At 30.4% G+C, this 18,291-nt stretch overlaps 3 protein-coding genes across 3 annotated transcripts; 2 read left to right on the forward strand and 1 right to left on the reverse strand.

Annotated features, from left to right (window-relative positions):
- Window positions 1-1,220: 1,220 nt before the first annotated feature.
- LOC111039389 lies at window positions 1,221-3,090 on the forward strand. Its single transcript, XM_022322903.1, has 3 exons — window positions 1,221-1,557; window positions 1,618-1,891; window positions 2,993-3,090. The coding sequence occupies exons 1-3, from the start codon at window positions 1,486-1,488 to the stop codon at window positions 3,088-3,090; spliced, it is 444 nt and encodes a 147-aa protein (XP_022178595.1). The 5' UTR covers window positions 1,221-1,485.
- A 433-nt stretch (window positions 3,091-3,523) lies between these two features.
- On the reverse strand, window positions 3,524-6,081 carry LOC111039583 (tektin-2-like). Its single transcript, XM_022323162.1, has 6 exons — window positions 5,879-6,081; window positions 5,606-5,822; window positions 4,616-4,830; window positions 4,023-4,245; window positions 3,731-3,954; window positions 3,524-3,656 (listed from the first exon to the last, which is right to left on the reverse strand). Exons 1-6 carry the CDS (start codon window positions 6,079-6,081, stop codon window positions 3,524-3,526), a joined length of 1,215 nt encoding a protein of 404 aa, XP_022178854.1.
- Window positions 6,082-12,045: 5,964 nt separating this feature from the next.
- On the forward strand, window positions 12,046-16,614 carry LOC111039208 (cell division cycle-associated 7-like protein). The gene is made up of 6 exons (XM_022322589.1): window positions 12,046-12,370; window positions 14,012-14,199; window positions 14,779-14,884; window positions 14,966-15,105; window positions 15,664-15,790; window positions 15,861-16,614. Exons 1-6 carry the CDS (start codon window positions 12,275-12,277, stop codon window positions 16,299-16,301), a joined length of 1,098 nt encoding a protein of 365 aa, XP_022178281.1. The 5' UTR covers window positions 12,046-12,274; the 3' UTR covers window positions 16,302-16,614.
- The last annotated feature ends 1,677 nt before the right edge of the window (window positions 16,615-18,291 follow it).

Consider the following 18,291-nt stretch of genomic DNA (forward strand, 5'->3'; position numbering starts at 1 on the left):
CATAGGCGGAGATTGGGGGGTGCTTGGGGGGACAAAGCCCCCCCAAAATTATCAAACATTTTTCATGGTATATAATATTAAAATAGGTACTTATTTTACAACGATTGACAAAATCTTGGAACTTCACAAAATATTTTTTTTTCCCGAAATGTTGTCAAAATAAATGTCAATATAATAATTATTATTATACCATATTATACCTCGTAATCGTCATCGGTGCGCACCGGCTGACCGTCGCGACGGATTGTTATCGCATTTATCGCAATGACAAAAATAGAAATTTCCAATAATCACAGTCTGATAAACATTATTAATGTGCCGAATGCCGATTGCTGTTTCGACCGTTTCGTTTGGGGCCAGCGTTATGTCTGGGCGATTTAATGGTATCCAAGCAAAGATTAAAGAAAAACATCCGTATGCAATTTTTACACACTGCATGGCACACAAAGTTAATTTAGTAGTTCTAGATATGTGTAAAATAGTAAAGGTATGAATTAATTATTTTAAATTGCCTATTTATATTTTTTTTTTTAAATAAATTTGTTTTGTTTTAAAATAAAAACCAATTTAATAATATTTCAAATGTTAAATTACAGGAAACCAGAAACGTTTTTAACACATTAGAGGCCCTTCATATTCACTTTTCATATCCGACTAATAATAAAAAATTAATCGATATTCAAAATAAGTTGGGTGTTAAAAAAAAGTCAATTACAAGGTTAAGCAACACACGGTGGAATTGCCGTTATAGAAATTGTGAAGCTGTAATGTCCAGTTTTAAAGCAATAGTAGATACATTAATAAATGAGATTGAAAATGAATCTGATAAAGATGTAAATGAAGCAATAGGTAAATATTTTGATTATTGTATTTAATGTTTTAATATATAGATTATTGATACATTTAGTTAATTTGAAGTTAATGTGTACCTCTTCATTATTATTTTTCAGGAATTTTAACCAATATGAGGAAAGGACAATTTGTTGTATATTTGTTTCTTTTACATAAATTTTTAACAATAATTAATATTTTAACATGCAAATTGCAAGAAAAATCTTCAACTCTTGGAAACTCAGCAATTATTATTAAATCTATAATCAAAACCATAGAGGATTATAAAACCAGTGAATGTTTTGCTGAAATTTGGTCGGATATAAATAAATTTGCAACAGTCAATAATATATCTATTGAAAATCCATTCCGAGGTATACTTTAATTAATTGATTACTTAACTATGTTTTTAATAAAAATTATTATTGTATTAATTATATTTTAATTTAAAATTTAGGAAATAAAAGAAATAGGAAAGAACCAAATGATCTTAAAAATTTCATTGTCACTGCTAGCACTAGTGCACAGTACACAGAACCTACACAAAGCAATGTACAGACAACTGAAGATTTCTACAGAATAAATGCGTACTATGTGATTCTTGACACACTAGTTACAAAGTTAAAAGAAAGATTTTCGAATGATAGTTTACAAATGGGCATATCTGTTGATAATTTTTTTCAACTAAAATTTGAAGAAAGTCAATTTTTTATTGATCATTATCAAGTAAATCTTCAGTTTTTAGTTTTATTATAAAAGTAATTAGTACATTTTAACTGTTTTCAGGGATTATTGGATTTATCGAAATTCAATATTCAGTCAGAGATGACCGTAGCAAAAAACATCATCTTGCAATCAGGAAATGAAATAAATTATAATACAATAAAACAAAATATTTCTAAAAGTGTGTTTCCCAACTTATACAAGCTTCTACAGGTAGCCATAACTATACCAATCAGCTCGGCTACATGTGAGCGAAGCTTTTCTGCAATGCGCAAAGTCAAGACATGGCTACGCACGAGTATGCTGCAAGAAAAATTTAATAACTCTTCAATATTGCGTACATTGAAAAAGATATCAATATTAATATTGAGAAAGTTATTGATATATTTGCTAATAAAAATAGATTTATTGTATTAAAATAATAAAATATTTATTATATTATAAATTAATAATTTTTAAAGTGCATAATATTATATAGTTAGTAATTCATATTTAGTATTAGTAGTTTTGTAATTTAGTAATTTAATAGTTGATGCGTACTGAAGAGTGAAAGCATGATAGATATTAGAGTGGGGGTGTGGGGACAAAGCCCCCACGGCTTACTTTGCAAAGCAACATGTAAGCCCCCCCTCAAATTTGATCAAATCTCCGCCTATGCATTGGACACTTCGGACTGGTAACAGAAGCTACGGATAAACTCCAAGAGATTTCTCCAGGCTATCTGTTTTGTATATTAGCCCATAGACTCTCAAAACTAACCGGAAAATTGTAACCTTCGTTAGTGAAAATGTTGATCTGCACCGGATATATCATTGGTGGAGGGTTGAGGGGAATTACCAGGGCATATGTTACTTGATTGCACCTCCTGTTGGTTGACCTAAGCTGGTCTTCGTCTAACTCTCGCTTAAACCGTTCCACGCTCTCGCTGAGAATAGTGATTATCAGCCTCTGCTTTTTGACCGTTGATTCCAACCCCTACAGTCTATCTATCATCTACTTGATGAACTGATTTATCAAACCCCTTTCGGTGTTGACTTCATCTTCGTTAACCTGGGCCTCCGATGTATCTTCTTCCGGTTTCCTAAACCAGAATGATCTTGTATCCACATAGTTCTGGGTTCGAATAAATTCCCCAAATATTAAGAGTCTATCAACCTTGAACCTCGTGGTCAAAATGCCAAGCTTCGATAACTTCCGAAACCGGATAATCTCGGCAGGTCTCAGTCTTCACCGATGCATTTACTAGCCATGGTGGTCAATACATACATTTATATTGATATTATTCACCTAATTAAATTATGATAGATACAGAATTAAAGCAAATCGGGATATCGACGACACAGCTGTACTTTCCAATTTATAAATAGTCTTAGGCAATTTTATCTCTGTAGGAATCATGCTAAAATTTCGCATATTTTGTCAACATTTCTTACATTAGATTGGATACCAAAATCATTTATATCTTATCTAAAACATAGAATAAAACTTTTAGAAACCGGTATGATCAAGACTCCTATTGTAGGTTCTTTAACCTGATATGTGCTAATTTATTTTGATTTACTTAAAATTATTTTGTATTAAAATTAGCACTTACCTTATTCCATCCTACCAACTGTAGGATTGAAATATTACGGAAACGTTTTATTAACGACACAACTTTATTCAATATACATAAACAAGTAAGTATTTATTACAATTGGTATGAGTTGCGAAGACGACGGTCCAGCAAAAGCTATCGGCGGCAAAACTAGTTGTAAGTTGAGCTCTAGCGGACGTCGATAGAGTCGCCACGGTCGTTGCAATAACGACCGTGGTAGGATGTATTATGTTGTAGTAAAAGGTAAACCGTACAAATTGTTAATAGAAAAACCCTTTTTTTTACATTTTATTAACATTAGAAAACATTCAGTATCTATTTTGTCATTCTATAAAATATTTTATTTACTCATACCACTGTAATTTATGATCTCTAATTACGATCCGGGTCTTCCAGTTGTTCTCTGTACTGTAAACATCTCTGGTCAACATTTAACGCATGAGTCTTGTTCTTCAATTGCTCGTCTATCAAATTCATGTGCCCTATAAGAATAGTATGCATAGCTCTGTAAAAAAAAATTCATCGGTCACAATGTAGGCTAATTTTTTATTTAATTAATAAATATTATTTATGTGTTACTTTGTTTGATTGAGCTTGTCGTTCAACATTTTGGTAGAATTATCAAGTAGAACATTTTCTTTCTGTAGTCCAATAGTAGGTTTATCAAGACACAGTTCAGCCCCGTCTCTATATAGTCTTTCTTCGTACCGTGTCTCAACCAACTTTTTAGAATTTAATTTTCTATCCAAAGCGTCTTCGAGTTTATTAATTTCTTTTAACAGTGTCTCCTTGTCTAATTTCATCTTTAAAAAGTGAAAATCTACTATGTTAAGAACCTATATAATATTGTGCTAAATAAACATTGCCATACATTCTTTTTTTGCCATTCTAATTCATACTTAGCCCTTTCTGTGCTGTAAATCCGTTTTCTGAGACCAAAATTGACTTTGTCGTTGAGAGCTATCATGTCACTTTTAGTTTTATGTCGTAATAAATACATTTTTTCTCTCAACTTTTGTGAACTTAACAACTCTTGTTCGATAATTTGAATTAAATCCATACACTGTTGGAGCCAATTTTCGTAAGTATTGATACTACAAATTATTTACAATTTGAAGTTATATAAATATATTCATAAGTTGTTAGTTTAAAAAATAGTAGGTAACATAATGGTTAGGTGCTATTAAAAAAATTAAACAAGTGTTCATTAAAAGTAAAAAATATTTAAATTTTCAGTTTCATACAAATAAATTAAATATGTAAATAAATATTAACATGTTTAAAATATAGATAAATAGATTTATTTAAAATTATTTAAGCATTATTTACTTCGTTTTCGATAAAATAATTATAGTTTCAACATGACCAAACTAATTACCATCTAGGATATCAAATTACAATATAAATTTTATAAAATAAAGTTACATACTCTAAAAGTCATTCTATTTATATTCGAAAACTTACTCTTTCGGAACTCTAAGCGGATTTGGTTTAAGGGAGATATTTTCAGAGTCTTTTGTCAATTTCAACAACTCACTGTCTATTTCTATTGTATTACTTTTGTTTTCTAAGTCTCTGATGACATTCATTTGTAATTCTTCTAACTTATTTATCTGTTCCCAAGCATTTTGACATATTTCGGCTAGTGAAGTTTTCAACTTTTCCAAAGTCAGTTGTTCCTAAACAAACTTGATATATTATTTTATAGCTGAGAGACGAAGCACATTGTCAACGTCGTATAACGTCAATTATTTAAATAATTTAAGAAATAACCATACTGAATCATTTTCATCTTATTTCTCAAGAAACTAATAAATTTAAAAAACTTTATTCTAATTCAGACATTCTTGATGTCCTTGCATGATTAAAAACCCAAAACAGTGAAAATTACAACTGTATCAAAATTTCAAAATCTACAAATAGTTTACAAATATCGTGCATCTGAAAAAGCGATCATGTCTGAATTATTGATATGATGTGTAAAGTAGGTAAATGTAGAAAAAAGACCCACTAAAATTATTGATATTTTGGATATATGTGATGCAAATTTTTACCAAAACGTAAACTGAAAATTGGGCATCTCTACCAGTTTCTATATCAGCTGTTAAGCGTTCTTTTTCAACATTGAAACGCTTAAATACCTACCTAACTTAATAAAAATGGGAAATGGGCGATGAACAGCAATTAATTTTCTGTCAGTACATTGGAATAAACAAAGTATTGGATGCATAGATAGAAAAAACAGAAAATGTTCGTTTTAGATATTAATTGAAAATAATTAAATTGCACTATGTATTATAATTATTAAAATAAAATAAGACATTTTTCATAACATCCATGTAAAAAATTAAAAAATTAAAGTTATATTCAAAATTACTAATAAAACAAAAAAAATAAAATAAAATCCTGGCCACATATCTGATCAAATAAATAATATAACTATACAATGCGTACATTTTTTAGTTCAATAGAAGCAATATCATAGCATAAATCTTGACCACCTCTTTCATCTCTTAAACTTAAGCAATGGTTGGTAACAGTAAAGTTCAAATTTTGAAATTCTATAGCTTTCTCATTTTCTTTTTTTTCAATTTTCATCTCTTCAATTTCTTTTTGTAAGTAGGTTGACCATAATTCAATTTTAATTTTCCAGCGTGTTATTTCACTTTGTCTAAAATATTGAAATAATTTTAGTCTTACCACAGAAAATTATAATAAAAATCATACCTATCAACGATATTAGTATTGGTACGGCAAGTACTCCAATATGTAGTGAGGTCTGTCTCATTCCTTAATCTATGTGATTCATTTCCCAATGTAAATGCACAACGCCTATTTCTGTCACATGATCCTCTTAATTCAATTAATTTGTAACTCCAATCAGACTCTGATATGTTTGGTACAGGTTTTTCATAGGTGACTATAGACATTGTGTATTATATTTGACACCTAGTTAATTATTTAAACTAGAAGATCAAATATATATTATGCAATATGATCAAAGTAGGTCCTATACATTTGAGTTAATTATTGTTAGAAATAAATTAAAAATAATAATAATATAACTTGTAAATAATAAGATTAAAATAAATAAAAATTAAAGTATAAAATATTTTTTATTCTTATTGTTACAACGAAAAAACTATCCCTATGGTTACTATTATATTAATATAGAAAAGCCACAAAATGTAATTGAAATGAAAGACAAATAAATGTCATTCAATTTGTATGTAACAAATATAACCGCATTATTCAGAGACTAACAGCAAAACTAAACTATATTCCGTTCTAACTACATATATGGTAGACAAATTTTGAAAGTTCTAAATACCTATTACCTACCTAGCTATTCCAAAAAATAAGTGTCTTTCCCGCTTTTATTTTTTTGGAAAAGGATAAAATTTAGAATAGAATTGGCAAGTATAACATCGACGTGCTTAAGACTTAATTCAAGTCGAATAACGATTGAGAATAAATTACATAAAACAATAAAACAAATCTGCATATTGCGTTGTCTCCGTCTTAACAAAAACATAACAAAAACTGTTTTGGATTGAACAACTCTGGATGTAGTGATGGACTCCAAATTTGTATGCAATATTGTTGAGAACATATTATCTGTATAATAGTATCCTTTTTTATTTTTTCAATGTCACTTATACAAAAAAAACTTTTTATTGTTCCAAAATCTATTATTTTTGTGTTCTTGAAAAACTTTTTTTGTAGTTCCGATATTCATAAAATAAAAACGGTATTTCACAGCCAAAGTTATCCTCTTTAAGTGGTGAAAATTTGGTTTCTTAGTTATGTCTGCAGCCTTCTTTGTTTCTTCAGATGCAAAATAGTATTTTTTGTTTCACATTTGTAAGACGGAAAACACAGATGTCGAGTCCACTTAATATTGTCTTGTGTGGAAGTAAATTACCTCATGTACCTTATTTTATAATAAGAGGATAAATTGCTAATTTTTTGTTTATCAACATTTAATTTTGATGCTTCATGATTGTGCATAAAGACTCCAAAGTAACATTTCGTTTGAAAAATTCTTCATATGTGTTTTCAAATACAACACTTTAACTCTGTATTGGGTAATGTAATAGGAGTAACGCGTTACTGTGAAGTCTTAACTTTATTTGTAACGCGTTACGTACTTACGGAACTTCTTTAACATAATATATTAGTGTTATGTATCAATACTAATTATACTATTATTGAAATATATATTTTTTTATTAGGGTATTTATTATCTATATAGGTATTTAGGTACTAGTGTATTATTACTGTCTTAGACAAACACACGTAAGTGTTTGTGCTATTCAAATCTCTATGAAATCCATAATCGAGTACGCGATAAAGGCTCGGCCTTATGCAATTGGCTTTCGCGTATTCTACAGTGTCTGAATCGACTAAAATACTATTTTGTATTGTATTATATATATATATATATATATATATAAAGAGAGAATTATTAAAATAAGAAGAGTGGGTCGGAAAAAATACATTAATTTTTATTCTAAATTTCATGCCACCGATTTTCACATCAACATCTCAGACACAATGGCCAATCTAGATATCCCAGATTTTTTTAAGAATACGGATATTTTAAATCACACCTATATCATTGAGCATAGGTAGAGGTGAGATTTGGATTATTTACGTCGGGATGTGGCTTAAATATCTAGATGTATGGTTCTCTAGATGTTGACGAAACGTCTCCATCTTGTCCTCGTCAGTTATAGCAATAGAATTGTCAATTTTGGTTAGTGGAGGTAAACTGGATTTGTATTGTAAGAATTTATTTGTTTCCCTCCAGAGGCTACCGTCAGAATAGGATAAGTTGGATAGCTTTTGTTCGAATATGTCCAATTTGTATTTTAGAAGTTGTTTCTTAAGCGAATTAGACAGTTTGTTGTAAAGTGCTCTGTAGGAGGGTAAACTAGAAGTTTGATAACGTGCACTAGCTCTCCTTTTATCCGTAATTAATGAACGTATATGTATCGGTAATAATGGAATGCTATTGAAAGTTGGAGTAGACTTAGATTGGGATGCCCATGCAGCTGATTGAATGATTGGGGTAAATTTATCAACTGCATTATCAATACACTCATGTGTTTTTAATTTAACGTTCAGGGTGATCTCTTGATCTACTAAGTTGTGGAACTTAATACGATCTGTTGAAGGATAAAATAATTTTGGAGCTGTCATACGTAATGTTGGGGATGCATTGATTGTAAGAAGTACAGATGAGTGGTCAGAGTTTAGATCCAGGATGTTTTCCGGAGTGCAGACTAAATTACTTGGTACTTTGGCAATGAAAATATCAAAGATGTCAGGTTTTTTACGTAAAGGAGTTGGCCAGTACGTTGGACCTGGAGGGGCTAGAATTGAGTATTTTTCCGCGTTGACGAAATTGTATAGAACATTACCACGTTGGTTGCCAGCTCAACAGCCCCAGGATTGATGCGTTGCATTAATATCTCCAACAACTATGAAATTTGAAGTAAAAGATGAGAAATAGTCGAAAAAACAGTTGAAGATATGTTGTGTCTTGGGGGGCAGTAAACTGCAGCGATGGTGATAGGTATATGATTCAGCTCAATAGATACAGCACAGGATTGAAGATAATATTGTGAGAAGTTTGGTAGTGAAGAAAAGGACAAAGTAGATTTAATTATGACTGCAATACCACCATGAGCTTTGTTGTCTGGATGGTTGGATTTGAGCAGAGTATAGCCTGGTATAAAAACATTGGAATATTTGGTAAAGTGAGTCTCAGTAATTAAGGCAATATCGATGCGTTTTTCATATAGGACAGCTTGTAATTCATTGATGCGGTTTTTTAGGCTATTAGCATTGAAAAAGATGACTATGATTGATTTTGAAGTGGGTGAGTTATTTGTCATTTTTGTTATTTAAGAGAGATTAGATAACTTGTGTTAGCCGTTAGGAGTGTAATTAAGGGGTTTATTACTGATTTAAATTCATCAAGAAAAAATGAAATTTTTTTATCAACATCTAGTACAGGGGGAGAATGGGTGATATCTCTTGACTGATTTGAAATAGCATGGGCATAAGTTCTCTGGAATGAAGAGGGAGGGAGGGTACTAGGGTTGGTTTTCATAGGCAGGTGGCTTTCTTTTACAGTAGAATTATTATTAGTTGACTTAAAATGAACATTATCATGTAAAAAGTTACTTTTATTGTTAGGCTTATTTCGACGTTGAACTTCTCTATGGACGTTGCATCCTCGGTAGTTGATTGAGTGGTTGCCTGCACATAGGGCACATTTGGGAGGAGAGTCTCTTGGTTTGGTGCAGTCTGAAGAAGAATGAGAGTCTCCACAGCGGACACAACGAGCTGAGTAGCCACAATATGATCGCGTGTGACAATAGTCTTGACAATTGAGGCATTGACTGACCATCTTTGGTTTGTATGGCTCTTCGATTTTAACCTTCGTATGAAGAAGGGAAGATAAATGGTATATTTCATTGGAGTGGTCGGTGGGCTCCAAGTCAATGAAGAACAGTGGGAGTGGGCGTTTATTAATCTTGTGCAGCACGTTTGTGACCTGCCTAACCTCGTAAAGAGGTGTTTCAAGTTCAGCTTTAATCAGTTCCGTAGGTGTGGAGGGGTGCAAATGTCGAATAACCACTATCAATGGTTTGTCCTCTTTCAGTTGGAAGGTGTGGTATTCTGCTTTTTGGTCTTCTAGATAGCGAATTAGTGATCTATATGATTCGGGGTTAACAGTCTATATTTTTAATCGATTGGTAGAAGATTTGCAGTAGAAATTGTCTACTCCGATCAGCTCAATTAGAACTGAGGAAAAGCCAGGGAATTCTAAAACTCCTTTCATGAAGATTGGAGGTGGGGGTTTTATATGATCAGTGATGATGGATCCTTCGGAGACAGTGTCAGCTTCAATTCTTGTAGCAGCAGGTTTGGTTTGAGTAAGCACTTCATAACGATTTGTCGTTATAAATCATTTATTTTTTTTTTTTTTTGAGGTAGGATCAGGAGATTTTGGTTCAGATGAATCAGAATGGTTTCTTTTACTTGTCTTTTGTGTACAACCGGTATCCATGTTATCAACCTGGAGTGAAGTTGGATCTGTAGAGTTCAGCATAGGATTATTTGTAGAATTTTTGATTAGGCGAGCTGCCTGTATAGTGTTGCTGTTTTTGTTTTTATCTGCATGTTTATTAATCACTTTCGGTGATGTGGGAACGTTGAGAGGTCGAGGCATGTTATCTGTGGGCAAAGGTCGGGTACCGATGCACGTTGCAGCGATAGCGCGACGGATGTAGTAGACGGGAAGAACTTTATTTAAACGTAAACGTAGTTCGTTTACATTTAGAATGAAAAAGAGCACTTAGGCACACTTCCAGTTTTTATAATTTATATAAATAAATAGGGAAGACAATTGCGATTTTGTTCGTACTAAGTACGACAATTTCGGACGCGAAAATTTGACGGGATCACGAAAATTAAGCGGTGCGTGATTAAACGTGTGCGACAAGCGACGTGCAGACCGTGACTGACTGAAATATTAGAAATATAAATACATTTAGTTGAAATTGGTATATTTTTTTTGTTTATTGGTTGCCTGTAGTGGTTCATCGGGCAGATCAAGTATAAGCATTCATACAATTGAATTTTCGCACATTGCCTACCAAGGTAGCTGAATTGAACTTATAGCCGCTTATCGGCGAGTCTGCAATCATAATAAAAATAAAACTTTTTATTTATATAAAGTTCTCATCAAGCGGGGTCCGCAATCCACAACAAGAAGGCATGATATACTGCTCGCATTATCACCATCGAGTCTCATATAGAGTTGGCATTTTTAACGGGCAACAAAGTGCACGGGATTAGCTAGTAAAATATAAAACCGACAAGTCATATGCTCAAAAATATTATCCTCTATATTTTTTTAATATGTGATTTTACTCAAAAATTACTCAAAAATCATAAAACGATTTAAACTGAAAAAGTTTTATTTATGTTTTTTATCTATGGGTTTGAAAGAGAAAACAAATATTGTGAAGACATCCTCTTAATTTTTATTGAAATTAGTGCTGTCGCTATAACCATAAGCTATAACTTATATGAACATACTCCATGACACATATGGACATAAATACAAGACTCAATTATAATTACTCTATTATTATAGTAAAATTTATTTTGCATTAATGAACCTATTATGTATATTGATAATTGATACATTATTATTCACTTGTTCTGTGTTCTGGTATTCTGCACTTCTGTTTCTGTAGTTCACTCATACAAATCTAGGACGTGTCCCCCTTGATTACATTAATAGTTTAATTTAATTAATTAATTAATATAAATCAATACTCAACCATACAGTATAATAAGTAATAACATTATTGCTAGTACAAATTATCCCCCTTATCACCCCTTTTCACCACCACTGGCACCACTAATAGTACACAAGTGTTGGTACTCGATAATGGGTATAGACGTATAGTACTTGAATAATACCATGATAGTATACTACTACATTCAAGTATAGAAGCTATAACTAGCAAGTTGCAACTATAGCAATAAGCAAGACGCATGATATAATATTTATAAATAATATCATGGAAATTGGTAACTGGCAAAATGTTTAGAAAAATGTTTGTAATATATATGTTTCTACGGTAGGTACCTAATAACCAATTATAGGTATCAGTTATTAGACATATTTTAAACGCGCCGGTGCCGCCGTACCAACTTTACTATTAGTGCAATGCTGCCATATATAAATCACTAGCCATTTACAATAAGCCAACAACCGGCTGACAAACTTGCCGCAGGTCGCAGCACTGTAACTTGCAATTGCAACAACTGTCTACCGCCGCAGCAGCGCCGCTGTCGCAATTCGGTATCTCCAAGTCACAACTTCACAAGGCGCTGACCGACGGCCGACGGGTGTTTGTGTAGTGGTGTACACATGCATTTACTCGTTCATCTCTGTCTCTCTTAGTCTCTTGTGTCTGCTCTCATATCCTGTTTTTATAGTGTGTTGACACTTTTGAGTTCAGATTTGCGATTTGCTCTTTGTAATTGCTACTCGCTAGCTGTATCACCAGCTCAAGCCTTTGTCGCTGCAAGATGTCTGTGGCGATCAACGAGGGGGCCTCCACCTCTGCCGGTATGTCGGAGTACGAACTCTTGCGACAAGAGAACATGAATAAACTGCAGCACGAGGTCTGTATTTGATTATTGTTATTATTATTTGTCGTGACTGTCTAAAGTAGTATTCATACCTGCAGTCTTCTAAACTACATCAATATCTCACGCACCGTTCGTTTACGTCTTGTTTTTTCTCCCCCTCCCCCCCCGCCCCTGTTCACTATTTTATGAATAAATTATATTTTTATTTTGTGAATCAGATAAATGCTTATTAACATTTGTATGTTCTTGGGCTGGCTACAAGATATTTTGTTTCTGATTGATTTTTCGTAGCGTTTTCATTGTCATAATGTCATGATTACTTATTGATAAAAACATTCATCATTCATAGATTTTCCTTGTAGAGGAAAAAATACATCTAATAGCGTCATAGAACTCTAGTGGTCTACATAAACTCGTAAACTGTTGCTTGTGGTATAATTTATTGTAATATTTATTTACAACACGTGAAATTTAATTAAATTGGTAAACTGTTATTCTGTACTAGAATATTTGTCTCAGAGATCTATTCTTGTGATATACCATATACCTAATGTATTATCATTATTATTTTTAATTATCATTTTGTTTAATGTGGTACAATTGTACTTAACCTCACACTCTCATTTTTTCCGCTCATGTACGCACTCTGTTGTAGTTGTCATAAAGTACCTAGTCAACAGTCATGTTATATTTGTGTACAGTTCTTTTTAATAATTTAAACATGGCTTATTATAAAATATTGTTTGACTTTATAAATTAAAATAAAGTTCTTAATTAAACTATGTGTTTTTTATAATAAATACAACCTGAATCCTAAGAACAAATAAAATTAAAACAAAAGTGTTCAGAAAATATCAGTTTAACTTGAATATTTTCTAAGTCCAAATAATTCACTGTTCAAAATTATTCTTAGTCCAGAATAATAAATCAAAAGACTGACTATCGTTCTGATATGACTTTTATGAGTGCACATCCTGGGTGTGGTGGCATTTCCTAATATCTACTACGCAGTATCATAGATTACTATTACAAGTGCATTAATATATTATATTTTGTATTATACTATTTTATATAATCATTTCTCCAGTGGTTTTTTATATGTTTCCATTATTTATATTATTTTCAAGAAATGATAAGCTAGACTCTTTATACTGATCCTTTTTCCAATAGTTCAAGTTCCACAATCGTCATAATACTTTACTATTCAACACGACTCCTCCTTCATACATATTCATTACCTGTACCTAGCTTACCCTTCTGACTACATGGTTGTACAAGAATGCAATGTTAATTATACTATAATAAGGTTTAATGCGGGGAGACAGTCCATAGCAGAGCAATATAGAAGCGAAACTCAATCAGCTGATCAGGTTCTTGTTTATCTATGGTTTTTTATGTCTATTACCTGTCTACATAAAGAAAAAAACAACGAATCTGGATGTAAAAAACCAAAAGTCAAAGTTTACTACCTAATTACCTTTAATTACCCATCATTACCTACAGGGTGTTTCTTTTGTAAATCTTAATTTGCGCATCTTACTATGGTATGTCCTTTGCAGGTATAAAATATTGTTTGAGCATCTCTTTCTACTATTCATTGCTTCACTACCTAAGTATCAATAATGTTTTTCTGGTTTCGTATGAACTAATCTAGAATTAAATATTTTGTTTCAGGTGGGTGATATATTAAGTGATGCTCTGCAATGTGCTCAGAACCTTAAAAAAAATTTGCGATTCCGAAGTGGAAGAAGGGCAGCTCATATACCTGGGCTACGAGTGAAATTATTCTCTAAACTGGAAAAATCATCAAAAGCGAAGAAGGCTCAAGAAGAAAATATCCGCCGATCATCACGTTCTAAAAAGTATGCATAATAGTTATCAATTTATAAAAAAATGATTTGCCATTAGGTAGTCAGTTAAGAAATGCAAGGCAATTTCTATCTACTTACCTAGTCATTTTTGTTAATTTATCTACTTATTCATTTAATTTACTTGGGTAACAAGTGTAGTAATAAAAAATATATGTTTAAATAAAGTACTTTTCAGTATTGGTAGATGATTTTTTTAGTTGAGGAAAAAATTAATTTAGTTTCTCTTTCAGTTAATAATTATTTATGTAATTGGTAGTTTTCCAATCAGTAAGTTACTTATTACCCAAAAATATATCACTTTGAACTTTTTTTTATGTAAAAACTAGAGGTTAAAAAAAAATTATTTCAAAAATACAAGACATAAAATATTTGATACTTGCAGGTGCTATTTCATTATTTAATGATAAGTACATTTTTGCAATTAACATTACGTAAATGTTAGGACTAAAATCTTATTATATTCCTCTTATTGTTTTATTCGATCAAGTGACAGTCTAATACATAGGACATAAGCATTCACTTCTATCATGTATTATTTATTTTATATGTTTTTTTATTTTTTTTATTCAGAAAGCAAATTTATTATGATTCTAAAGATGAAAATAATGGTGGCAAAAACAAAAAACGCCGACTGAAATTTAAACAACAGAAAAAGTTTTCTTTGCGTAAATCCAAAGTAATTCACGTAATCATTCAATAGAACTAATAACTTTTAGTATGAAATACATTTTTAATTGTGTAATGTTTGATTGATCAGGTTTCAAAACAAAAAATTAGCAGAAAAGTATCTCGATTGGATGTATCTCTTGTAACACAAGAAATGATAGACAACATAAATTACCGATCTGCAGGAAAAAAATATAGTACTGAAAAAGGGACCACTTGTCACCAATGCAGGTAACATTTATTGCTGAAAAATATTTTAAAACTGCTATAATACATATTATGTGCTGATTTAGTAATTTTATCATTGCCTAATTTGATAATAATTTTTATATTTTGTATAAATTGCATAAATTAATAAGTGTTATGTTGATTAAATTAAAATATTCATTCTTTTCCTAATGTATTTTAATTATTCTTGTTATAAAAAACTACAAGATTTTTATTTGTTAAGATATTTAATTATTTTTTTTAATGTTCCGTAGTAATTGATGTTTAGTTTTTATAAATGACAAATTTGTTAATAATAAAAATATAACACCAACATTCAACAGAATCTCAACCTACCATTCTACTAAAACTTCTCTACCAGCCTCCTGCAAAAACATAACTCAATTAAATACTAAATGGAAATTATGATTTTTAAATTTAAAAACTGATTCTCTAAGATAAGATATCTTAGTTATATTAAACCACAGTCTACACTAAATTGTATTACTTAACAGTGAAAACAGAAAATTGTATGGTTTGTTTGATTAATAATGTTTACTTAAAATTAAAATTATTTTACAGGCAGAAAACTATGGATCAAAAATCGTACTGTCGGCACAAGAGTTGCAAAGGTATGAGAGGTATGTTCTGTGGTTTTTGTTTGGGTAGACGATATGGTGAAGATGTAGCTGATGTTTTATTGAATCCGGTAATTTATATTTATTAATATATTTTTAAGGAGAAACAATTATTTATTAATTTTTACATATTATGTATAGACATGGGCATGTCCACCATGTCGCGGTCAATGTAACTGCAGTATTTGTAGGCGAGATCAGGGCAAAGATCCAACCGGACAATTGGCTCAAGTAGCTAAAGCTAATGGATATAACTCTGTTTGCGATCTATTAAAGACAATAGAAGGAGAACCCAGTGAACCGCAAAACAGTAATTCTGTAGAGAACCACGCTGAACTTCAGGACAGAGATGTAGTTGTTTTTACCGATATTCAGTCAAAGACTGATCATTTTAATGACGAGGCTGTACTTGATGAACATAAGACTGGAAACAAGGTGGAGAAGTTAAAATCAATGAAAAAAGATGAAGAGCAGTGTAACTCTAAAAATGATATAGAAGAGCATAGAGAAACTTCAGAAATGATTATTGATAAACTTTTTAAGAAATTAATGTCGTCTTCGTTATTAGAAGAAGAGAACTAAAAAAATCTGAACAATATTCCAATTATAAGCAGCAAATAGCCATATAACTTACTAATAATATTACCTTATTTTATAAATAATTTTTTTTTTCAACTTGCATCTTGGTTTATTTTTTTACCTGGAGTTATAGTTAAAAAGTAACAATTTAATTTAAACTGTAATAAAAATGACAGTTGATACATTCTATGTATGTGTAAAATGATTTTTTGACTTTACTATTATGTGTTATTGACAAGTGCTCATAATTAATTTTCTATCATCATATAAATATACATGTATCTTTTTTTTTGCTTAAATATTTTCATATATTTGTGGCCATACAAGTAAAACATTTATTTTAGTTATAAAACTTAAAGCATTAATATTTTTCAAAAGTTATGTTTTTTTTATTTATAATATGATATTAGGTATGTTTAGTTCTACATTTTGTTTCATATTATATATACAATTTTACAGTTATAATTTGTATTTATTTAAAATAATTATTATATTTGTTAATGTTATGGAGACCAATATTGAACTGTCTTATAATGAATTGGTGTCTAGTGACAAATATTTACAGTATGCCCCAATATAATCATACATTTTTATAGATGCTATACAAATTAGGGGTGGTCATCAATTGGTCTAATTCTACTACCTTTTTATATACAATATTAATATATGTTAAATTATATTAATAATAAATGATAAATATATTTTTAGAGGTAGCAAAAGACTGCTTAATCTTCAACTTTGATGAGAGTTTTTGGTAGAAAATTAGATTCAGAAAAACAAATATTATCATTGCCCTTGAATAAGTCAATTTAGCTTATGTGTTCAATTTAAATTCAATGATAAATTTCTATATGACAATATCTTCAAATGCTGACTAGTAACTATTGAATGGCTAAGTCTTAAGTGTAAAAAATGATATATTTTTCTAAACTTAAATCATTATCGACATAGGTTTATTATTAAAATGTAATAAAATATATACTTTTTATTATATTTTAAGATTTTTATATTTTTTTGCCCATAGTATCATTTATCTAGTTATATATTAGCAGTATAGTTAAAAGTCTTTAAAAAATTATTAAAAATTATTTAGGTACCTACCTACGTTTTAAAAATATAAATAGGAGTATAGATGTTGTTTGGAGTATTGGGTAAGCATCATTATTAGAATTAGAAACAATAGTTTTAAAAAAAAAAATTGTTACGAGATCGTTTAAAATGAAGGCCAGTTATTTTGTATTCGAGGAAAGAAAACAGGTTATGGCTTCATGTTTTAAAAAATATTTATGCTACATGTCTGAACAAAGGATTAACATTTTCAAATATCTTTTTAATATTTAGTGTACAAATTAACTTACAAGATTACTTAATACTTAGATACCTAATTCAATTTTTTTAAATAAATGTAAAGTATTTAGTATATCACAATAAAGGATTGGTTTTTATCGTTTTATAAAAAGATAAGATAACAATTTTAAATACCTACATATTTAAAAAAAAACTTTTACTCAACAAATCAATTTTTTATATTTTTGTATATAATTGAGAATGGCCCTGGACAAATAATTACATATTAAATTATTTTTTTATTCAAATATACAGACAATATCTATTACAAATTAAGTATCATCTAAATGCTATCAAGTTGTAACATCTATTTAGTAGCACTATGGCAGTTAATGTAATTGGTGTATAACGGTTTATAAAAGAAGAAGTCCTGATTAATAATTCAGAACCGATGCCAGCCTATGATGGGTAGCGACTTGCAATTTTCCGGGTATGTTTGTATTTGTATCATAGTCTAGGCGTGCAATATTTTTTTAATAATTTTGATTTCAAAAAGGTGTCCAAACAGGGATCCTAGGATTCACGGTGGAAATTGAAACTTTTTTTGTTTATAAATTTCTTGTAATATTAATGTGTTTACCTACACTGTTTATATTATTGAGGTAATTTTGTTGTATATTTACCCCGTTGATAGTGGCACATTTTT

This window comes from Myzus persicae, unplaced genomic scaffold (assembly GCF_001856785.1).
Source record: "Myzus persicae strain clone G006 unplaced genomic scaffold, MPER_G0061.0, whole genome shotgun sequence".
In the NCBI taxonomy this organism is placed as follows: Eukaryota; Metazoa; Arthropoda; class Insecta; order Hemiptera; family Aphididae; genus Myzus; species Myzus persicae.

What these genes read in the sequence shown, in the direction of transcription:
- LOC111039389 (XM_022322903.1), top strand. Translation starts at nt 1,486, where the DNA reads ATGGGCATATCTGTTGATAATTTTTTTCAACTAAAATTTGAAGAAAGT. An exon ending in TTTTTATTGATCATTATCAA is followed by an intron (nt 1,558 to 1,617) that starts GTAAATCTTCAG and finishes AACTGTTTTCAG; the next exon opens with GGATTATTGGATTTATCGAA. An exon ending in TAATAACTCTTCAATATTGC is followed by an intron (nt 1,892 to 2,992) that starts GTACATTGAAAA and finishes TTCTTACATTAG; the next exon opens with ATTGGATACCAAAATCATTT.
- LOC111039583 (XM_022323162.1), bottom strand. Translation starts at nt 6,081, where the DNA reads ATGTCTATAGTCACCTATGAAAAACCTGTACCAAACATATCAGAGTCT. An exon ending in CTTCTATTGAACTAAAAAAT is followed by an intron (nt 4,831 to 5,605) that starts GTACGCATTGTA and finishes AAGTTTGTTTAG; the next exon opens with GAACAACTGACTTTGGAAAA. An exon ending in TAGAATGGCAAAAAAAGAAT is followed by an intron (nt 3,955 to 4,022) that starts GTATGGCAATGT and finishes CACTTTTTAAAG; the next exon opens with ATGAAATTAGACAAGGAGAC.
- LOC111039208 (XM_022322589.1), top strand. Translation starts at nt 12,275, where the DNA reads ATGTCTGTGGCGATCAACGAGGGGGCCTCCACCTCTGCCGGTATGTCG. An exon ending in TGAATAAACTGCAGCACGAG is followed by an intron (nt 12,371 to 14,011) that starts GTCTGTATTTGA and finishes ATTTTGTTTCAG; the next exon opens with GTGGGTGATATATTAAGTGA. An exon ending in ACCACTTGTCACCAATGCAG is followed by an intron (nt 15,106 to 15,663) that starts GTAACATTTATT and finishes ATTATTTTACAG; the next exon opens with GCAGAAAACTATGGATCAAA.